At 42.8% G+C, this 24671-nt stretch overlaps 1 protein-coding gene across 1 annotated transcript in view; it reads left to right on the top strand.

Annotated features, from left to right (window-relative positions):
- Positions 1-8657: 8657 nt before the first annotated feature.
- Positions 8658-24671, top strand: part of LOC131382624 (uncharacterized) — a 28696-nt gene continuing 12682 nt past the window's right edge. Inside the window, exon 1 of the mRNA XM_058435013.1 lies at positions 8658-9397. Coding sequence (XP_058290996.1) covers positions 8784-9397 — 614 coding nt within the window. The 5' untranslated portion in view covers positions 8658-8783. The remainder of the gene's footprint in view (positions 9398-24671) is intronic.

The raw sequence follows: 24671 nt of genomic DNA, 5'->3' as shown, positions 1-24671 counted from the left end.
AAAAAAAAAAAAAAAAAAAAAAAAAAAAAAGGATTTCAGACATGCTGAAACTGAATGAAGTGTCATTTGCTACCAGATAGATTAGTTCTTTCTAGTTGTAGGAGTGGATACATCTTTAATGGTATATTTTGGGTTATTGCCTTATTTTTGATGCAGTATTCTGTAAATAATTTTTTAAATCTGGCAAAATTCAGTGAGCATAGATTTGTCAACTTCGGTGTTATATTGTGTTTGCTTTTAAAAACTACTTTTGAGGCCAGGCATGGTGGCTTTTGCCTGTAATCCCACCACTTTGGGAGGCCAAGGTGGGCGGATTACCTGAGGTCAGGAGTTCCAGACTAGCCTGGCCAACATGGCGAAACCCCATCTCTACTAAAAACACAAAATTAGCCAGGCATGGTGGTGCATGCTTGTAGTCCTAGCTACTCGGGAGGCTGAGGCAAGAGAATCACCTGAATCAGGGAGGCAAATGTTGCTGTGAGCCAAGTTCATACCATTGCACTCCATCCTAGGTGATAAGTGTGAAACTCTGTCTCAAAAAAAAACTGCTTTTTAATAGAATCGTAAATACAATTTTTTATGAAAAAAGAAATTATCAAGTGCATAAGTTCATAATACAAAAACAAATAAAATTCGAGGCACAAGTTAGTACTAAAAAAATTATGTTGAATATTCCCTAATACAACATAGTTTTTCCCTTCATGAACAATTTGTGTTTTACTGAGAAGACTCATTATTTATGACAGAAGTTAGACTACAGACGAATATGTACTTTAAACACTCTCAGTAGCTTTCTTAATTTTACATATGCTGCTTTATGCTTCTGTTTTTCATTTTTCCAATGTCCATATTCTATTAAATTTGAATATTTTAATTCAAGTTTATTGAATTTAATATTTAATATTGCTTGTATGATTTAGTATTTTTAAGACTCAAAAAGGTTTATGAAAAAAAGAAAAAGAGATCAACATGTTACTAATCACTTAAAGATTATTTTAAAATCATTGGCCTTTATATGTTAATGAAGAAAATGCTAGTAGTTATTAGTATAAAATAATTTATGTCTTTTGGACTTAGCATCCAGCATTTCTTTTTTAATAAATAAATAATTATTCTCTTGCAATATATTATGTTTATCTGGGTTTTGAAAAATGATGTCTCCTAATATGAGAAAGCCATTTACATGTTTAAATCTACAAAGGCAAATGAAATGGTGCTAAATTATTTACATAATAATGTTTAGATGGTGGCCCTTGTAACATTCTTTCTATACTTCACACAGAGTTGGGGATATGCAATCCTAGAATATTTCTGGGAGCAAACCCTTCAGCTTGATGAACAAAACAAGACTTTTAAATAAAATTAAACTTTTAAATTACCCAGGTTATGGGGCCTTTTAATTCAATGGATATGGAGCATAATTAATTATCCCCTTTTCATTGGGTAATAAGTTCTCATTCTTATAATACTCAAAATATCCTTTAATTTTTAATTTGTGATTAATCATATCATTATCCCTAGGTATTTTAGCTTCTGTCTTGAATTATATATTTCTGCACAGCAAAAGAAACCACCATCAGAGTGAACAGGCAACCTACAGAATGGGAGAACATTTTTGCAACCTACTCATCTGACAAAGGGCTAATATCCAGAATCTACAATGAACTCAAACAAATTTACAAGAAAAAAACAAACAACCCAATCAAAAAGTGGGCGAAGGATATGAACAGACACTTCTCAAAAGAAGACATTTATGCAGCCAAAAAACACATGAAAAAATGCTCTTCATCACTGGCCATCAGAGAAATGCAAATCAAAACCACGATGAGATACCATCTCACACCAGTTAGAATGGCCATCATTAAAAAGTTAGGAAACAACAGGTGCTGGAGAGGATGTGGAGAAATAGGAACACTTTTACACTGTTGGTGGGACTGTAAACTAGTTCAACCATTGTGGAAGTCGGTGTGGCGATTCCTCAGGGATCTAGAACTAGAAATACCGTTTGACCCAGACATCCCATTACTGGGTATATACCCAAAGGATTGTAAATCATGCTGCTATAAAGACACATGCACACGTATGTTTATTGCGGCACTATTCACAATAGCAAAGACTTGGAACCAACCCAAATGTCCAACAATGATAGACTGGACTAAGAAAATGTGGCACCTATACACCATGGAATACTCTGCAGCCATAAAAAATGATGAGTTCATGTCCTTTGTAGGGACATGGATGAAGCTGGAAACCATCATTCTCAGCAAACTACCACAAGGACAAAAAACCAAACACCGCATGTTCTCACTCATAGGTGGGAATTGAACAATGAGAACACATGGACACAGGAAGGGGAACATCACACACCAGGGACTGTTGTGGGGTGGGGGCAGGGGGGAGGGAGAGCATTGGGAGATGTACCTAATGCTAAATGATGAGTTGATGGGTGCAGCACACCAACATGGCACGTGTATACATATGTAACAAACCTGCACGTTGTGCACACGTACCCTAAAACTTAAAGTATAATAATAATAAAAAATAATAATAATTTTGAAACAGGAGAAAGTTTTCTTTATTACTATATGTGTTAAACATCATGGTTTTCAAATTTAACTGCAAAGGTATCTTTTTCATTGCGTCCTGGTGACACCCTTCACCCTATCCATATTGTCACTACCAAGTGGTAATTATTCTTATATTACAGGTTCACATATTTGTTTTTTAGAAAAATCTTCTCTGTGCCTTATAAAGAATATGATGGTTGGCATTCAGAAACCAGTGAAATACACATAATTAGCCTGTGGCCTAACTCATTTCTTTAAGAAACTACACTAATTACCCACATACTTATGTTTTTATTGCCACATTATTTCTGGAGAAAATAAATACTGCTAACATGATGTTGGTAAGAGAGTAAAAAAGAATTTTCTGGAAAAGTGCTGTCATTGTAGTATTAACATAATAGTATCAATTTCTTTATAAACTCCTCATACACATTTTATTCTTAGAGAAATAAAAATGCTAAAAGTGAAATGACTTTGTTTACTCTCCATATTATAAGCCACCCATCTTGGTAATTTAGGGTCTTTATAGTTAGGGTAAGTTGTGTTATACCAAGGTAACAAAACAAAAAGTATTTTGTCTCTTTTGGGCCTTTCCTTGTTCAGTAATACTGTCAGTTTGGCTTTTTTTGTAGATCGACTTATTAACCTCAGTATTCTGAAATAATATGTTCACTATCTTTTGATCAGCATTTAAAATATTAGATTTATTGTTACTCTTCTGTCTTTATTGGGCTGGAAGAATAATTGTTTTTCTCACTCCACAAAAGCCAAGTTGCAGAGAAAAACACATAGACATTCAATTGCAAAGCAAAGAAACTTGACTAGTTTCTGCAGTTTTAAAGTGTACATTGAATAAATTAAACCGTCTTTTTATTTTCTTTTTTGCTCACTGGCAAATATTAACAACATCAAGTGTATTACTATAATGTTATCTAGGTAAAAATCTCAAAAAGTTTTCATAATTATCATTTTAAATATATAAATGGGTGACCTAACTTTAATTTTTAATGTCTGAGACCATGTCTGTTATTTCACTCTTTAAACTCAGTTCATAATGCAGACACTTAGAAAATACTCAAAAATTATGTGCCGAATGAAAAAGGTTAAATATGTAATATGTACAAAATCTACTGGAAAAAATGCACCAACAATTTTATTTGGTATACCAGTTCATTGTAGGATATTTATTGCCTTTAAAAAATAATATACTTTTCAAGCGTCTACAATGACTTGTAATATTTATACACAAATAAAATAATATTTCCAAAAATGTAATCCAGTAAGGAAACATACTTTCTAAATTCTAGATTTATAATTTGGGTGTTAAATTATAAAATCATTAAATAAAATACGAATGACATATAGTCAAAGATCCCCTTGGAAAAAAATTAAGTGGCCTCTAAAGTGACGCATTCATATATATAATTTTACAATCATCCTCAGTTTGCTGTTCCTCTGGCATTAGAACAGACTGTTGTTGTTTATTTGCTTTAACATCAAAGGTAGACGTTTTTGTTCCTTTAAGGACATATGTAAAAATAAATGCATATGGTTTACAATAGAATCATATTTAGTGATAAGCACATAGGACACGAGACCATCCGAAGTAAATGCAGAACCAAATCTCTCATCCATATGCACTCAACCACATATGTTTATTGATAAAATGCTAAGTGGAAAAACCTGAATTATGTAAATTTATCTCTCTCCTTTGCCTTTTTAAATATACATACAATCAAACTCTTTGTGATTTAGTAATGAACAAGTAATACTCCATTGCATATGTAATGAAGTGTGTGGCATAAAATCAATATTAGGTATAAAAAATCTATGGCAATAAGGTTAGAAGGAATGTGCCATAGCAGCGATTATCTCATAGCCAAAAATATAGGTATTTTTAGTCTCTGATGTTTTTCATTGTCTACATTTTCTATGAATAACACAGATAACTTTTGTAACATTTTATTCTAAATCCTTTAAGATGAAAGATACATTTAAAAATACTCATTCCATATACACACTGACTTTTAAAATATTTATTATGATTTCTCATGGAGTTTAGGAGTATTCAAAATCTACTAAAAGTTATCATGTTTTATGATAGCTCTCTCTTGCTTTAAAAAAAAAAATAGTCTTGACAATTTACAAGTACGCAGTGGGTATCCACCTGGGGCCTAGATATCCTCTTGGGGACTGATGTCAACCTGGAGCCTGATGTCCGCCTGGGACTGGCTATCCACCTGTGGCCAGATATCCACCTACGGCTGAATTTCCATTTGGGACCTGAAGTCTACCTCTGGCCAGGGTGTCCATCTGGGGCGTGATGTCCACCCGACACCTAGGTATCAACTTGGGGCTTGGTGTCTACCTGTCCTCAGACTGTGGGCCCCTGGGGGGTCAGGGACCATGTGGACATTTTCAGTACCATATGCTGGGCCCACCAGGGCATCTAAGGGCAGAGTTGCTGAGTGAATAAATGGGAGGACGTCAAATGCCCCTTCCTGCTTCTGGCCACCTCATAATGTGGAGATCATTCATAAGAACAGGAACTGCATGACCTCAGCATGACTCTCCCCTGGCTCCAGATGCATGAGAACAGCTCAGTGGGCACTAGGAACACAGAACACTGTCCTCCCACCCACCCCGTAGCCAGCATCAGCACTGCAGCCTCAGGCAGAAGCATCACAGAACAAAACAGGGACCTGCATTTAGGATTCCTCAAGTCAGCGGCTCTCCAGGGCCCCAGGAGGCAAAGGAGCAGGATCTGCAGGCTCCAAGGGCAGTAAGAAGGACCTCAGCAGTCTCTCTTGTTCCCTCTTTGCCTCCAGTTCCTGGGGTGTGCAGTTCACTCTCGAGGCGTCCTCACCACAGCCAGGGCAGCAATTTCCCCCAACTTCCAAATGAGGTTTGATGGTGTTCCGGGACTTTTGACACAGGGTCCAGTGCCTGGGCACATTCTGTCCTATCCCAAATCCTCATCTACCCAAACCACCAAGCCTCTCTCTGCCCCGCAGGTCCCCCAGAGTGAATAGCTTTTTCCAAGTGTCTCAGCACACATGGGGTCATTCATAAAAAACCAAGGTCAACAAACACTATCCAAGCATGTGGAACCCTGTGGTTTCATGCCCTAAGCACCTCACATTATATACAGGAGAAAACGGAGGCTTCATCTCCTGTAGCCCCTGTCTACACTAGGGCAGGTGGGATGGTCCTAGTTTCAGGCGCCCAGAGGTGGACTACAGGACCCCAGTTCTGTCCTTTCAAGGCTGTGCTGGGCAAGGCCCTGGCCCAGGCAGGGCCCTTGTCTGAGCCTTTCTCTAAACTCAGCACATTGAATAGGGCTTGCTGACTACACGTAGGTCAAGGGTGTAACCCCCTTATCTCCAACTCCTCACAGAGTTCTTGCTATATTCTCCCACTCACCCTGTTCTCAGACCTCTAGACTCAGAGAGGTGATGGGCTACTGCCTGGTAACTCTATCTGGATGTCTGAGAGCAAACCCTACATAGCAAGTTGTGACAACACTCTAGACATCCACCACCCACAAATCCATGCTGATCATAATGCACATATGGAAACTAAATTCTTGGATTAGTCCCATATGCAGAAAAAGGCAAATTATAAACAAAAGATTGTTACTAGGTGGAAAAGTTATTGCTGTTTTTGACATTACTTTTAATGGCAAAAGCCGCAATAACTTTTACACCAACCTAATAGGAGAGTGTGAAATGAACAGGTCTAGTTTGTTGTGCTTTTCTATTTTCTGTTTGTTCATATTTGTTGCTTTCTCTGTATCTTTAAGAGTTTGGAGGGGCCGGGCGCGGTGGCTCACGCTTGTAATCCCAGCACTTTGGGAGGCCGAGGCGGGTGGATCACGAGGTCAGGAGATTGAGACCATGGTGAAACCCCGTCTCTACTAAAAATACAAAAAAATTAGCCGGGCGTGGTGGCGGGCGCCTGTAGTCCCAGCTACTCGGAGAGGCTGAGGCAGGAGAATGGCGTGAACCCGGGAGGCGGAGCTTGCAGTGAGCCGAGATTGCTCCACTGCCCTCCAGCCTGGGCGACAGAGCGAGACTCCGTCTCAAAAAAAAAAAAAGAGTTTGGAGGAATTTGTGAAAGGAACCGGGATAAACATTTTTTCCTGCTATTTGAAGACCACATTTTTTATCTGTGTTACATCTCTAGTAATAGCTTTTTCAGAATTCTGTTTCATCTACATACCTTATGTTCTTAATTAGTGTGGCTACTAATATCAAAAATTATTTTCTTATTTTAATATTTTGTCTTCTGTTATTTCTTAGTTTATGTTTCTTAAATTTGTTATGCTTGTTGTTTACTTGTATGCTTTTTCTAGGTTTTCAGATGGATGATTTAGTTGTTTTATTAGATTTTCAGTTTTTTCTAAAAAATGTAAAGTTAGAAATATACCTCTAATTTCTGTTTTAAATGCATTCTCGAAAACATATATCTAAAAGTATTTATCATTATACTATATTGTTTTCATAATTCACCTGTTGTTTTCTCTCTAACTTCAAGACTACTTAATAAATGGGCTTAGTGATTTCCAAATATCTGAAAATTTTAATTGTTGCTGGCTTTGACAAATGTAGTATGATATTGACGATTTAGAATACATTGATTACTCCTTTGTTGTCTAATTCATGACCTACATTTGAAAACATGACAAAATTTATATTTCTTTGTTGAATGTACATTTGTATACTTTTAGATAAAGTTATTCACCATGTTATTTATATCTTTTTCAGCTTTTTTACTTTTGATTTTCAATATTATTGTACTGGCTTACTAAATAACTAGTTAAAATTAATTTTCTACCTATTTTCCCTATCCCATTTGTTTAAATTAAAATTTCAAAATTATACTTTTAATTATACTTATGTTACAAATTTTCATATTTTTTGATCAATGTTTCTTTACCACTGTTCCTTATAAAGTCATTTTTGGTATCCTGTGATGGGCCCTTCAACTGGTGATGAATAGAAATAATAAATCAACTGAAGCAAGGTGATAAGAAAAAATGAGAAGACAGAAACAAATCAATGTGTCCATTTATGTGAAATTTAACTGTATAACAGCAATAACAAAATAAACCCAGAAAGTTATTTTTCAAAACTATTCATAGAAAGTGAGATTACACACACAGAGAGAGAGACAGGCCCCAGGTAAAGACCAGGCTCCTCATAGAACTCTGGCCCCAGGTGGACACCAAACTCCAGGTGTACATTAGGCCCCCAGTTGATGCTCAGGCCCCAGGAAGATCCCCCCGTGTAAGGACCTCTCAGCCCCTCTGGCAGGCATCCCTGAATGTGGCTTGGACTCGGGCACAGGCCCTATCTGGCAGGTTTTCAGGTGTGCTTGGCTTTTCCTCAGCTTTGTGTGGGAGGTCCCAGTGGCCCACGGACGCATGCCTGGACATCACTGTTTGTCTCAGCATCGCCCCATATGGCCTCAGAAACACACGCTCACTCCATTTGCTCTTTGGGGAAATCAGTACCACGTGTGATCACATTGGCTCCATCTCCGACTCGCCTCTGTCTCTCTTTGCACATGTCGCAGAAAGCAGTTTCAGGATGCCAGAGCCCGGGACCTTGGAGATGAAGTCAGGCCACTGCTCCACCCAGGAAGGAGGGAGGCAGTGGGCTCATGGGTCAGTGCATTTTCAGCCGACAGTACGCCTTGCGGCCCTTGGGATCTTTCTGTGCCCCACCGAGACCCTTCCCGCCTCACTACATTGTAACCCCATTCCTGATCACCCGATCAGATCCATAATCAGATCCGAAGAGGAGTCCAGAATACCCAGCCGGGACCCTGAAGCTCCTCCTCCACCGGGAACTGAAGCAGAAGACCCATCAAGAAGGTCCTGATGACAGGACTCCTATGGGTGCAACCCTGGGTCTCCTGCAGGCCCCCTCCTAGTACTCTTCCCACCCGCCACCTCGGACTGCGACGCCGCCCCAGTCGCAGCAGCCCGTTGTGTCGCCGCCATTTTTTAAAGGGTCCGCAGCCTGACTCTCCGGAGCAAGAGGGGAGTTGGCCTCGCCAGTGCGCATGCGCGACGCCCGAGCCACCACTTTGGTAACAGTGACCGCCACTGTGGCCCAGAAGTGGGTCCCTGAGACTTGGCGAAGTAGGAGCCCTGTGTGATAGTGCGTCAGAGTCGGGGCTGAGACCAGTCCTGGCCAAGGTGTTAACAGAATGGTCTCCGGAGATCGGGATTCTCGGAGGGTGGACCACCAGGAAGAAACCTCAGGCAGATCGCTGGGGCGGCAGCGCGAGATCCCAGACTCAGGCCAGGATTTGCGGAGGGTCGATGAGGCCCGTCTCCCAATCTTCACTTCACCAGCCACCGCCCCAGTCCCCGCAGCCGCCGCTCCGCCGTCATTTATTTTATTATTATTATTTTTAATAGTCGGAGTCTCACTCTGTCACCCAGTCTGGAGTGCAGTGGCGGGATCTCAGCTCACTGCAAACTCTGCCGCCTGGGTTCAAGTGATTCTCTTGCCTCCGCCTCCCGAGTACCTGGGGCTAGAGGGATTAGTCAGAGTCGGGGCTAAGACCAGTCCTGGCCAGGGCATCAACAGGATGGTCTCTGGAGGCCGGGATTCACGAAGGGTTGTCCAGGAGGAAGAAACTGCGGGCGGAGGGCCGAAGAAGCAGCGCGGGATCCCAGCCTCAGGCCTGCACCGACGGCGTGCCAGTGAGTCTCTTCAAAAAGGGAGAGGTTTGCTTGGGTGCCCGTGGGCTGCTCTCTCACCAGTGGGTTGTAGTCGCGGAGAGCAGAACCCTGAAAATTCAGGGGCTGCCTGGGGGTAGGTGTTACCGTGCCACTGCTGTATGTCTTTGTGCGTTTGTTTGTGTGCGTAAGTCTCTCTCTTATTTCTCTCTCTCTCCTTTCTCGCTCTTTTGCTCTGTGTCCGTCTGTGTGCATGCGTGCGTGTTGGGACACATGTGCCCTGTGCGCCAGAGGGCAGTATCTTGTACGTCGTCCTTTCTTCTGGTCAGCCTCTCCCCGCGTCTCTGCTTGGGTCGTGTGGCCGGTTGTCAGTCGTTTTTCTGGTGGTTCCAGTTTGGGTTTGTGAAGGTCTGGCGAGGTGGGGAGCTGCGTCTATCTCATAAGGATTTAAATCACCTCCCCACCCTGAGAGGCCTCTTTTCTAGGATTAAGGCCTCCAGCCCCCAGCCAAGGATAAAAGCCTCACCGGAGAGGTCATTGTCTACCTGCAGGAGCTGTGTAGAGCGACCTGAAAAAAGATGGTTTTCATTCGTCTCTCTCTTTCATCTCGTTGAGAAATATAGCCACAGCGTAACACAGGTTTTGACAGGATGGGAATGGAACGTGGCAAGGATCTGTGAGTGTGCAGGCTGTGTTTCACATATCATTAAACATAGCCTAATGAGTGTTCTGCAGATAGCTGACATTTAAGTATTTACGTTTGTTTTATTGAATCAAGGAAAACAAAAAATGCTGAGAAAAAAGACACAACTTGCCTGCCAACCCATCTGAGTGTTACAAGTTTAATAATAATTTTAATTTATCTTCTCATGTAAAGGTCCTTGGCACTGATACCTAATTTCCTAAGATAGCCTTGCTTTATTTCGTATGATTAAGATGTCATGCATATCAGAGTATCTGGAAATTCTTCCGAATGCCCTTGACATATGTGATTAATCACATTCCCAAAATAACATACTAAACAAACAACAGAAAATTATTTGTTACTTAATTCCTTCAAATTTGTTTATTTAATTTGTGGTTCCTTCATGCACGAAACATTTCATGTGTGTCTGGCACTCTTCTGGTCACATATTTCATCTTAAATAACCTAAGTATTGAAATGTTTGTGCCCTTTGATTAATTTTTCCTACATAAATACTTTAATAAAAAGCTACAATGAGGCTGGGTGCAGTGGCTCACACCTCTAATCCCAGCTCTTTGGGAGGCTGAGGCCAGCAGATCATGAGATCAGGAGATCAAGATCATCCTGGCCAAGATGGTGAAACCCCGTCTCTTCAAAAATACAAAGAATTAGCCAGGAGAGGCCAGGTGCTGGCTCATGCCTGTAACCCCACACTTTGGGAGGATGAGGTGGGCAGATCACCTAAGGTCAGGAGTTCGAGACCAGTCTGCCCAAAATGGCGAAACCCTGTTTCTACTAAAAATACAAAAAATTAGCCGGGTGTGGTGGCAGGCGCCTGTAATCCCAGCTACCCAGGAAGCTGAAGCAGGAGAATTGCTTGAACCCAGGATGCAGAGATTGCAGTGAGCTGAGATCACACTACTGCACTCCAGTCTGGGCGACAAGAGTGTAACTCTGTCTCAACAAAAAGGAAGGAAAGAAGGAAGGAAGGAAGGAAAAGAAACCTTGTCTATACTAAAAATACAAAAATTAGACCCTGAATGTCACATCTGAATGAGAAAGACATTGTTTGGCTCAAATTGTCTGACACTAAGGAATAGTACAGACTGGACAAGTGAGGTGACTCACACCTATAATCCCAGCACTTTGGGAGGCCAAGGTGGGTGGATTACCTGAGGTCAGGAGTTCGAGACCAGCCTAGCCAAAATGGCAAAACTCTGTCTTTACTAAGAAGACAAAAATTAGCTGGGTGTGGTGGTGCACATCTGTAATCTCAGCTACTCGGAAGGCTGAGGTGGGAGAATCACTTGAATCTGGAAGGCAGAGGTTGTAGTGAGCCGAGATCATGCCACTGCACTCCAGCCTGGGTGACAGAGCGAGACTCCGTCTCAGAAAAAAACAAAAAAAGTATGTAAGTCACTAATGTATCAAAGAAAACAATCATTCATGTATTGCAAATAAATACTCAACCAAGACAAAAAGGCACGCCACATCTTATGGGAAAAGACTGAAATGACAGTGAGAAGAAAACTATGACCCTTGAATGTAAGACAGAAAAAAATCAGGGCACGATGTTAAGGAATTGGAAATAATTCCCCATATTAAAGGAATACAAGAGACAGAAAGAGAGGAGAGAGGGACATGATAGTCACAGACTGCAGCGGTGTGTGGTAGATGGGAATCAAAGAGGCAGAGATAGCAATGGGAATGTACATAAAATCACCCTCCAGAGCTGTGCTGTCCAATAAGTCTGCTGAACACTTGAAAGATGGCTAGTCCAACCTGAGAAATGCTGTAAGTGGAAAACACATTTAAAAAAATTCTGAATACTCAGTATAAAAGAAAGAATGGGCCGGTGGGGGGCTCACATCTGTAATCCAAGCATTTTGGAAGGCCAAGTCGGGAGGATTGCTTGATCCAGGAGTTTGAGACCAGTCTGGGCAACACAGCAAGACCTCATCTCTTCAGAAAAAAAAAAAAAAATTAGGCCAAGTGCAGTGGCTCACACCTGTAATCCCAGCACTTTGGGAGGCCAAGGTAGGTGGATCACTTGAGCTCTGGAGTTCGAGACCAGCCTGAACAACATGCCAAAACCCTGTCTTAACAAGGTTTTTTGTATTTTAAACATGGAAGAACCCTGTTTCTACTAAAAATACAGAAGTAGCCAGGTGTGGTGGGCCATGCCTGTAATCCCAACTACTTAGGAGGCTGAGGCAGGATAATCCTTTGAACCCAGGAGGCGGAGGTTGTAGTGAGCCAAGATCGCGCCACTGCACTCCAGCCTGGCAACACAGTGAGACTCTGTCTCAAATAAAATATATATATATATATATACACACACACACACACAATTTTGGAGTGAAGTTTCAAAACCAATCAGTAAGCACCCCCCTGCCAGGTTTATCCTTATGTAAAGTGCCCCCTCTGCCTTGAAAATATTATGCTAAGTGGAAGAAGCCAGTCATGAAATATCACATGTAATTCCATTTAAATAAAATGTCCAAAATACACGAATGCATAGAGACAGAAAGTAGATTTGTGGTGGCCCAGAGTTAGGGGAGTTGGGGGAAATGGAGGGATATGGGGTTTACTTTGGGGTAATGAAAATGAGCTAAAATTTATTGTGGTGATGTTTGCACAACTGTGCAAATATACTGAAATCACTGAATTTTACACTTTAAATGGATGGCTTCTGTGATATGTTAGTATGTCTCAATAAAACGTCAAGAAAAAGAGCACCTGTGTGCCTCCAGAGTCCACATTTTTACACTTGATGAAGAAATCAAGATATTGTTTCTTCTTCTTCTTTTTTATTTTATTTATTTTATTTTTTGAGACAGAGTCTCCCTCTCTTGCCCAGGCTGGAGTGCAGTGGCACGATTTCGGCTCACTGCAACCTCCCAGCTAATTTTTGTATTTCTAGTGGAGACGGTGTTTCACTGTGTTGTCTAGGCTGGTCTTGAACTTCTGACCTCAAATGAGTCCACCACCTTGGCCTCCCAAAGTGCTGGGATTGCAGGCGTGAGCCACCGCACCTGGCTCAAGATTTAGTTTCCATTGTTTCAGATGCCCTAGGACCATTTTATTCTACTTTAATTTCTGATGCATCATCTCAGTGGAAATTTTACATTAGTTCCCAAAGTATTTTACTCTGTTTAAGATTTTATCAGCTGGGTATAGTGGCTCACACCTCTAATCACAGTACTTTGGGAAGCCAAGATGGGAGGATCAGTTGAGCCCAGGAATTCAAGACCAGTCTCTGCAACATAGTGAGATGCCCATCTCTACAAAAAAAAAAAGTTTAATTAGGTGGGCATATTGTTGCATGCCTGTGGTCTCAGCCAGTAGGTAGGCTGAGGTGGGAGGAACACTTGAGCCCAGGAGGTCGAGGCTGCAGTGGCCATGATTACACCACTGCATTCCAGCAAAAATATTTTTAATTACTTTTTTTAAGAAAACAAAATATACACTTAGTGACTCAATACAAATGAATGACTTTTATAATCTACAGAAACCAAAAAATAACAATAACATAAACCCACAGCCATTCTTCTTATGTGAGTCTCTGGTGTCTCTGACTTGTAAGAATTGTGAATTATAATTAATAACAAATATGCATGACAAGGACTCAATAAGGGATAGGCATTGATAAATTGCAAACCACACTTACTGAAGTAAGATCTTTAAAGTTGTACAAGAAAAAGAAAGAAAAAGAAAAGGCATTGGAAAATTGTGTTGGCTAACAAAATACTAAAGTTCACCTAAGTCCATTAATTAGCAAGCACACACACACACACACAATGGGTGTGTAAAATAGTCAACACAGTCTCCCATGAATGTATCCTCTTATTAATAGGTCTGTGAGGGTAAGAGATGAGGTTCTATAGATCCTGGAATCAGGGATGGGGAATCTGTAATGTCCCTGGGGTGAGAGATGACGATCTGTAGATTAGTGAGGGGTGGTCTTTGGGATAATGATGAGGTCCACGGAATCAATTCTTGTGGATATGTGGGGTCAGTGATGAAGAAATCTGGTGTCAGATGGGATGTGTGTGGAATCAGTGAGAAAGTGTGGAATCAATCTGTGAAGGCCAGATTTGTGGTGTCATCTCTCAGGCTGACGCTTTCTGATCTGTGTGTCAGTGTGGGAAATTCTATGGGGTTAGAGTGTGACAGTCAGGTCCCTGACACTGGGTGTTCTGGGTCCGGCCAAGTGCACAGATTCCCTTACCTGATCCTGGCTGGAGAGGCCCTTCTCACGGACTCCTCACTTGAAAGGTGGGTTTGTGGCGGTTTTTGTTTTTGTTTTCTTTTGTGATAGGGGTGGGGGTGCGTTGGTTTTTCTTTAGGGTTTGGTTTTGCCTTTTAGAGATCACAGACACATGCAGCTTTTAGGAAGAACTTTTTGTCTGGGCGATCGCTAGGTCCTTTGGGCCAAGCCATCTAATGGGAACGAAGCTGACCATTCCCTTAGAGCAGTTCAGATCTAGACGGTCGCTTAAAGGTGTTCACACGGGGGCATGCAAGTGGGTTGTGGCTTTGAGTGGCAGGTGGGCGGGAAGAAACAACTAAGAAAGACACAGGAGCTGTCCTCAGGCTGGATCTATCACAGCTGGAAGAACAGCCTCCCTAACCCATCAGACGCCAATGGGAGGTGCCTCTGGGCTGTGAGAGGCTGGCGGAGGCGGGACTTCCAGACCCAGAAAGTCTGGGCACAGAAGCCTGTTACTGCCAGACGCTGAGGCGTTGCCGTGGGAACCAAGGGCCTTTCGGGTCAGATCAGAGCCTTTCTCAGACAATTCTTTGGGTAACTGGCGAGCTCCTGTCCAGCGCACAACCCTAATGAATGCTTAGTGTGCCTTCTCGGGCAGAGTCTTCTTTGGTCTGAGAGCCACTTGTTTCTTAAATCCCTGCGCTAATCTTGCCGTCTGCTCCTACGTAGCCCAGGCATTTGCTGCATGCTGGTCCTTTCTTTCCTGAGAGGCAGGCCGCCTCTCCAGCTTCCAGGAGGACAGTTCAAATGATGGAAGAGGGGAGGTGCAGGGCAGCAGTGCCGAGGGGAGTACGGAGGAGTTGGGGGAGCAGGGGCTCATTTTTCTTTGTAGCTCAGATTCCCAAGCCTGTGACTTTGAGAATCTTTGTCTTCCTTGCAACGTTTCAATCTGAGGCTCTTGGGGAGAGGGCAGAGTTGGAGCCTGATGGAAGAGTGGTGGAGAGAGGAGTGGGTGGAGGAAACATGGAGAATGTGTCAGGCGGTGTCTTTATTCCTGGCACCTTACTTTGCCTACTAGAGTTTCCCAGTCTGTTCCAGACGCACTCTCTAAACCCTGAGGGGGCCTGAGGAGGCTTGTTGGCTGCCAGTGTGTGCTCCCCTGGACTCGATTGGAATTGGTCCAAGAAACTTTTTTTTTTTTTTTTTTGAGGGAGTTTCACACTGTCACCCAGGCTGGAGTGCAATGGGGTGATCTCGGCTCACTGCAACCTCCGCCTCCCGGGTTCAAGCGATTCTCCTGCCTCAGCCTCCCTAGTAGCTGGGACTTCAGGTGTCCACCACAACACCTGGCTAATTTTTTTCTATTTTTAGTAGAGACAGGGTTTCACAATGTTGATCAGGCTGGTCTCAAACTCCTGACTTCAGGTGATCCACCGGCCTTGGCCTTTCAAAGTGCTGGGATTACAGGTGGGAGCCATCACGCCCCACCAATCCCACAAATTTAGGCATTATGATACATCAGAGCCACCATGCCCCACCAATTACACATATTTAGGCATTATGATATATTGCTACTTTTAGAATCACTTGGTTTTTATATTGTGTTTTCCCCCTTCATTTGTTTGTTTGTTTGTTTATTGAGACAGAGTCTTGCTGTGTCACCCAGCCTGGAGTGCAGTGGCTCAATCTGGGCTCACTGCAACCTCCACCTCCCAGGTTCAAGCAATTCTCCTGCCTCAGACTTCCGAGTAGCTGGGATTACAGGTGCGTGCCATCACACCTGGCTAATTTTTGTATTTACAGTACAGACAGGGTTTCACCATGTTGGCCAAGGTGGTCTCAAACTTCTGACCCCAAGTGATCTGCCTGCTTCAGCCTCCCAAAGTGCTGGGATTATAGGCGGGAGCCACTGTGCCCAGCCTCCCCTCCTTTTCATTCAGGGATTTTAAGTGTTTTATTTGCTCCATCTGTTATCTGTGATTGCCTTGACGATTTCAGCTTGAATTAAAATTACATATTTTGCCTGTGTTTATTAATATGTAAACATTAAAATAATACATGTTCATAATGAAAATGAAACATTACAAATAAATACACAGGAAAGGCAGTATTCCCCCTCCAGTTCCACTCTTGAAATAACCAGTTAACAAGATGATGAACATCTTTCCATAATGTTTTCCAAGATTCGTATAATTATTTGCAATCATACAATGGCATATATGGGCCAGGTGCGGTGGCTCACGCATGTAATCCCAGCACTTTGGGAGACTGAAGCGGGTGGATCATTTGAGGTCAGGAGTTCCGGACTAGGCTGTCCAACATGGTGAAACCCCATCGCTAAAAAAAACATAAAAATTATTTGGGTGTGGTGGCGGGCGCCTGTATTTCCAGCTACTTGGGAGCAGGAGGCACGAGAATCACTTGAACCTGGGAGATGAAGGTTACAGGGAGCCGATATCTCATAACTTCACTCCAACCTGGGTGACAGAGTGAGATTCCATCTCAATAAATAAATAAAGAGAAAGAGAAGCAAGAAAGCAAGAAAAGAAAGAAAGAGAAAGAAAGAAAGAAAGAAAAAGAAAGAAGGAAAGAAAGAAAAATAGAAAGAAAAAGAAGTCGTGTGCTCAGGTTGCTAAGATCGATGGTAAGAACAAATCCTCTAGTGGTGAAAGTGTAAGAAGGAAAAAGAAATTTCTGTTAGTCTTGTTTGTTTCACCCCAAGCTCTAAAAAGTACAGCCATGTGTGTGATAAGTGCTTAGTTAAGATGAAAAAGGCATTAAATTTGTGCATGGAAATCATAAACAGAAATGCGTTCTGATTGACAGCAATTGGGTCAACACTACCCAAGGTTCAGACATCCACTGCGGGTCTTAGAACACGTCTCCTGCAGATAAGGGAGGGCTACTATATAACGTTCCTTTATTTTTTCTTTAATTATACAGCATTCTCTTTTTTATAGAACAATTTGCCATTGATATCACTTTAGATATAAAGATATTAGGATACCTTTATAGTAGATAAGAAGCTAACTCATTATTTGCAAGAGTTAAAGTATCTTCCGTTATATGAGCATTTAAAATACTAAAGTACTTTTGCCACCAAAAATAGTGCTTCTGTAAATATTCTTTTACTTATATCTTTATTAATTTTTACTTCTGCTGAAACAAATTGCATGAGGAAATAAATGTATGTGTATAAAATGTAATATATGTATATATATTTAATATGTGTATATACAACTTAATATATGCACATACATACAATAACATACCCAATTTTTTTGTTTGTTTTTTGAGATGGAGTTTTGCTCTGTCGCCCAGGCTGGAGTGCAGTGGTGTGATCTCGGCTCACTGCAAACTCTATGTCTTGGATTCAAGTGATTCTCCTGCCTTAGCCTCCTGAGTAGCTGGGAATACAGGCATCTGCTACCAAGTCCACCTAACTTTGTGTTTTCAGTGGAGATGGGTTTTCACCATGTTGGCCAGGCTGGTCTCGAACTCCTGACCCCAAGTTGTCCACCGACCTTGCCCTCCCAAGGTGCTGGAATTACAGCTGTGAGCCACATCGCCCGGCCTAACATATACAATTTAATGTATATACAATTTAATGTATATACAAATATAGGTTGGGTGCAGTGGCTCACTCCTGTAATCCTAGCACATTGGGGAGCTGAGATAGGGGACTGTTTGAACCCAAGACTTTGAAATCAGCCTGGGCATCATGGTGAAACCCTATCTGTACAAAAGCACAAAAATGAGTTGGGTGTGGTGGCACGTGCCTGTGCTCCCAGCTACTCAGGAGACTGAGGTGGGAGGATAGCTGGAGCCCAGCAGGTCGAGGCTGCAGTGAGTTGCGATCATGCCACTGCACTCCAGCGTGAGTGACAGAGTGAGACCCTGTCTTAGACAAAAACAAATCAAACCAAATATAATGTTTATGCACTACACACTTGATTTCTTTCCAAAGGGTTATATAACACCATACTTTCACCAGCAATCTATGCGACTACTCATTTCCTACATACCCACTGTCACTTGTGTGCAGTCAAGGAACTTAGGCCTGAATTGTCCAAACCCTGCACACTCCAAAGAAAGGTTTGACTGTAGCCCAGCTCCTGGGAAATAACCTCTAAGTCCTTGGACTCTCCTGCCAATCTGGGAGTTAACAATGTGATTTATTATGGGGACCTTGGACCATGCAGTGTCAGCTTGACCTTGGGAAGGGTGGAGACAGAGAAACTAAGGTCATCCAAATGGGTGCTCTTGTCCATGTGACCAACCTCCAGTAACACCCTCAACCCCAAGGCTCAGGTAAGCTTCCTGTTTGGGAGTATTTTCTGTGCTTTCTGCCACATATCACTGGGTGAATTAAGCACTGTCCACATGATGCCACTGGGAAAGGACAACTGGAAGCTTGTGCTTTGTCTCTCCTGGACGCTGCCCTATGCACCTTTTTCTGCTGCTGATTTTAATCTGTATCCTTTTGTTGTAATAAACCACAACTATGAGTATAACAGCTTGACTCAGTTCTGTGAGTCCTTCTAATCAATCACTGAACTTTTGGGACCCCAAAACACAATGTTGTTTCTTCTTTAATTGAATTTTCCGTGTTATGTAAGAAACCTATGTGCATAATTGAAAATCCCACGTTAAGAAAGAGCTTTCCATGCAGTCTACCCCCCACCATTTCTCCAATGCTCCCAAGTCTACTTTCTGAATAATCAAATGTTTACATTTTCTAAATTTAGATTATAAACTATTCATAATCTATATATCTGAGTGCTTATCTCTATGTTATATAATAGGTAGATCCTCCTCCACATGTTTTTTTTGTTTGTTTGTTTGTTTGTTTGTTTTTTTGGTTTTTTTTTTTCTGAGACAGAGTCTTGCTATGTTACCCAGGCTGGAGTGCAGTGGCGCGATCTCGGCTCACTGCAAGTTCCACCTCTTGGGTTCACTCCCTTCTGCTGCCTCAGCCTCCCCAGCAGCTGGGACTACAGGTGCCCGCCACCATGCCTGGCTAATTTTTTTGTATTTTTAGTAGAGACTGGGTTTCACCATGTTAGTCAGGATGGTCTCGATCTCCTGACCTCGTGATCCCCCTGCCTTGGCCTCCCAAAGTGCTGGGATTACAGGCATGAGCCACTGCACTGGGCCCCTCCTTCTTAATATATCAACTTGATATATTACCTGATGGCTTCCTGTTCTGATAGCTGATGACTTGGCTGACACTCACCCCTTACCCCAGTGCCTGAACCACTTTCCTTATATGGTGCTCTCACTATTTTCTTTTTCTTTTCTTTTCTTTTCTTTTTTTTTTTTTTTTTTTTTTTTTTAGACAGAGTCTTGCTCTGTCGCCCAGGCTAGAGTGCAGTCACTCAATCTTGGCTCACTGCAACCTGCCTCAGCCTCATGCTGACGCTGCCTCAGCCTCAGCCTCAGCCTCGTGAGTAGCTGGAATAACAGGCACGAGCCACCATGCCTGGCTAATTTTTGTATTTTAGTAGAAGCGGAGTTTCACCCTCTTGGCCAGGCTGGTCTCGAACTCCTGATCTCGTGATCCACCCACCTCAGCCTCCCAAAGTGTTGGGATTACAGGCAAGAGCCACTGCACCCGGCCACTCTCACTATTTTCAATGGCTCTGTTGGTTACCGTTCACAACATTCAACAATTAGACTTATACCTCATTTATTTATTTATTTTTAATTTTTTCTATTTTTAGGTTTAAGGGATACATGTGCAGGCTTGTTACATGGGTAAATTGCATGTCACCGGGGTTTGGTGTACAAATGAGATCATCACCCAAGTAGTGACCACAGTACGCAATAGTTTTTTGACCCATATCCTCATGCCACCCTCCCCACTCAAGCAGGCCCCAGTGTCTATCAATCCCATCTCTGTGACCACATGTACTCAATGTTTAGCTCCCAGTTATAAATGAGACCATGGGGTATTTCGTTACCTGATGCTGCATTAATTCGTTTAGGATAATGGCCTCCAGCTGCATCCATGTTGCTGCAAAGGACATGGTTTCTTTTTCTATGGCTATGTAGTATTCCATGGTGTATAATTACCACATTTTCGTTATCCGGTCCACTGCTGATGGGCATCATATATGCAACTTCAAAGGATACTACTAGGCTACAGTAACCAAAATAGCATAGTAGTGGTACAAAAACAGACACATAGACCAATGGAATAGGTTGGAGATCCCAGAAATAAAGTCACATACCTATAACCATGTGATCTTCAACAGTCAACAAAAGTGAGCGATGGGGAAAGGACTCCCTATTCAATAAATGATTCTGGGATAACTGGCTACCCACATGCAGAAGACTGAGTCTGGGCCCCCTACCTTTCACCATATACAAAAATTAACTCCAAATGGATTAAAGATTTAAATATAAGACCTCAAGCTATAAAAATCCTGGAAGACAACCTAGGAAATACTCTTCTCAACATCGGCCTTGGCAAGGAATTTTTGGCTAAGATCCCAAAAAAGCAATTGCAGCAAAAACAAAAATAGACAAGTGGTACTTACTTAAGCCAAAAGCTGGAGGCCAAGTCAGGCAGATCACAATGTCAGGAGTTTGAGACCAGCCTGACCAATATGGTGAAACCCTGTCTGTAATAAAAATACAAAAATTATGTGGTGGTGGCACACGCCTGTAATCCCAGCTGTTCAGGAGGCTGAGGCAGGAGAATCGCTTGAACCCAGGAGGCAGAGGTTGCAGTGAGCCGAGATCGCACCACTGCACTCCAGCCTCGGTGACAGAGCGAGACTCTGCCTCAAAAAAAAAAAAATTAAAGTAAAATAAAAGCACAAACACAACAAGACAAACTATCAACAGAGCAAACAAACTACAGAATGGGAGAAGATACTCACAAACGATGTATCCAACAAAGTCCTAATAATATCCAGAATCTATAGACAACTTAAACAAATGGAACTTAGACAGAACCCTTACTCTGTAGCAAGTTCTATATGCATAAGCCTCTCTTTATTCTTATTTTGGTGGCCTCTGTTTATTTACACAAAGAGAAAGAACTGCTATTCCCATAAATCATGGTTTTGAAAATGGTCACAGTTCTCTGGGCATGCTTGCTCATGCCTGTAATCCCAGCATTTTGGGAGGCTGAGGTGGGCGGATCACGAAGTCAGGAGATCAAGGCCATCCTGGCCAACACGGTGAAACCCCATCTCTACTAAAAACATAAAAAAATTAGCCGGGATTGGTGGCATGCACCTGTAATTGCAGCTACTCAGGAGGCTGAAGCAGAAGAATCACCTGAATCTGGGAGGCAGAGGTTGCAGTGAGCCAAGATCATGCCACTGCACTCCAGCCTGGATGACAGAGTAAGACTCTGTCTCAAAAAACCCGAACTGGTAGGACTCAGTGGCTCACGCCTGTAATCCCAGCACTTTGAGAGGCTGAGGCAGGTGGATCATGAGGTCAAGAATTCAACACCAGCCTGGCCAAGATGGTGAATCCCTGACTCTGCTAAAAAAAAATACAAAAATTAGCCAGGCACAGTGGCGGGCACCTGTGATCCTAGCTACTTGGGAGGCTGAGGCAGGAGAATTGCTTGAACCCAGGAGGCAGAGGTTGCAGTGAGCTGAGATCTCACCACCGCACTCCAGCCTGGGCAATAGAGTGAGAATCTATCTCAAAAAAAAAAAAATGGAGAAACTCCATCTCTACTAAAAAAAACAAAATTAGCCAGGCTTGGTGGCACATGCCTGTAATCCCAGCTACTTGGGAGGCTGAGGCAAGAGAATCGCTTGAACCCGGGAGGCAGAGGTTTTGGGGAGGCGGAGGGTGAGGTGAGCCAAGATCGTGGCATTGCACTACAGCCTGGGCAACAAGAGTAAAACTCTGTCTAAAAAAACAAACAAACAAAACAAAACAAAGAAAACTACACACAACTTATTTCCTGGTTTGTGATAATCTGTGAAATATATTTTGAAATGAATTGGACTTCAATACAGTACTATTCACACCCTAAATACTCCTAATATTTCCTTTCGGAGATAATGACCTGGCACTCTCCCTAGGGCTTGACTTCTCCCTACAGGTCCCCAGTACAGGTATTTGTGATTCTGAGTCAATTCATTGTCTACATGTGTGACAATGCAATGCTCTTACTGTTGTAGAGTACCAAGATGAGTCAGGTCCAAACTGCACATTTGTAGAGAACATAGTATATGTGCAATTGAACATGAATGTGGTTATGATACTGAAAACAATACGAACATAGGCCAGGCACAGTGGCTGATGCCTGTAATCTTAGCACTTTGGGAGGCCGAGGCATGGAGATCACCTGTCAGGAGTTTGAGACCAGTCTGGCCAAACTGCTGAAACCCCATCTCTACTAAAAGTACAAAAAATTAGCTGGGTGTGGTGGCAGGCACCTGTAATTCCACCTACTCGGGAGGCTGAGGCAGGAGAATTGCTTGAACCTGGGAGGTGGAGCGTCAAAAGAAAAAAAAAAAAAGAACATTGGCCTTGGGTGTTTCTTTAGGTTGGCTCCTGTGTTCTATTTATAACATGCCTTTATCAGGGGGTTGGGGTGTGTGACTAATTCCCAACTTTCTGGCACCATAAAGTGTTTTGATTCATCTGGTATTTTCCCTGACCCAGACATGGAATAAACCATTTATTTAAAGATCCTTGATTTATTTTATTGAAAAGTATTATTTACAAAGCACCAAAATCTTGGGCTGGGTGAGGTGGCTCAGGTCTGTAATCTCAACACTTTGGGAGGCTGAGGCAGGAGGATCCCTTGAGGCCAAGAGTTTGAGACTAGCTTGGGCAACGCAGTGAGACCCCCCATCTCTATTTTTAAAAACCAAACAAAAACAAAATCGCCAAGATCGGGGTGACAGGTGTGCTCGTTGCTATGGGTGTGTCATTGCTTCTAAGCCCTCTTAGTGGGCAGAACTAGGAAATATATTGTATGTATACTAACACACATGCCACATGCCTAATTTGTATATTTATTTAACCTTACTGGAAGCATTCTTTTTTTTTTTTTTTTGAGACAGGGCCTCACTCTGTCACCTAGGCTGGAGTGTAGTGGCATAATCTCAGCTCAATGCAGCCTCCACCTCCCAGGTTCAAGTGATTCTCCTACCTCAGCCTACTGAGTAGTTGGGACTACAGGTGCATGCCACCATGCCTGGCTAATTTTTGTATTTTTAGCAGAGATGGGGTTTCACCATGTTGGCCAGGCTGGTCTGGAACTCCTAACCTCAGTGGATCTGCCCCCATTGGCCTCCTGAAATGCTGGAATTACAGGCCTGAGCCTCTGTGCCTGGCCAAGCATTCTTAATGGGGGTGATATTGCTCCTGACAGGGTGAACATTGGTTATTGAAGGTAAAATGAATTATAGTTGATGCAATGGTTTGTGGCCTTCCACAGTTTTTTTTTTTTTTTTTTTTTTTTTTTTCCCGGAGATGGAGGCTTTCTCTGTCACCCAGGCTGGAGTGCAGTGGTGCAATCTCTGCTCACTGCAACCTCTGCCTCCTGGGTTCAAGCGATTCTCCTGCCTCAGCCTCCCAAGTAGCTGGGATTACTGGCATGCACCACCACGCTCAGCTAATTTTTGTATTTTTTATAGAGACGGAATTTCACCATGTTGGCCAGGCTGGTCTAGAACTACTGACCTCAAGTGATCTGCCCGCCTCGGTCCCCCAAAGTGCTGTGATTTCAGGTGTGAGCCACTGCGCCTGGCCTATTGCACAAAATTTTACTCCTTGGTATTTAATTTATCTCAAATATTATGGGCAACATTAATCACTTTATGGAAGATAAAAAATCCATGCAAGATCAGGCCATGCACAGTGGCTCACACCTGTAATCCCAGCACTTTGGGAGGCCAAGGAAGCCGGATCACTGAAACTCGGGAGGTCAAGACCAGCCTGGCCAACATAGTAAAACCCTGTGTCAACTAAAAATACAAAAAAATTACCCGATGGGCCGGGCGTGGTGGCTCACGCCTGTAATCCCAGCACTTTGGGAGGCCGAGGCGGGCGGATCACCAGGTCAGGAGATCGAGACCACGGTGAAACCCCGTCTCTACTAAAAATACAAAAAATTAGCTGGGCGTGGTGGCGGGCGCCTGTAGTCCCAGCTACTCTGGAGGCTGAGGCAGGAGAATGGCGTGAACCCGGGAGGCGGAGCTTGCAGTGAGCCGAGATTGCGCCTCTGCACTCCTGCCTGGGCGACAGAGGGAGACTCCGTCTCAAAAAAAAATAATAAAAATTACCCGGAAGTGGTGGCACCTGCCTGTATTCCCAGCTACATGGGAGGCTGAAGCAGGAGAATCACTTGAACCTAGGAGGCAGAGGTTGCAGCGAGCCGATCGTGTCACCGTACTTCATTCTGGGTGACAGAGTGAGCCTCCATCTCAAAAGATAAAAAAATCTTTGCAAGATCAGTGCTACAAAATGATGGCAAATTGATGACTATAATCGGAAGACTTTTTCTCGATTGAATGCTCTATCCCA

The sequence above is a fragment of the Hylobates moloch genome, unplaced genomic scaffold, assembly GCF_009828535.3.
Source record: "Hylobates moloch isolate HMO894 unplaced genomic scaffold, HMol_V3 SCAFFOLD_268, whole genome shotgun sequence".
Lineage (NCBI taxonomy): Eukaryota > Metazoa > Chordata > Mammalia > Primates > Hylobatidae > Hylobates > Hylobates moloch.
This window is presented reverse-complemented; position numbering and strand designations above follow the sequence as displayed.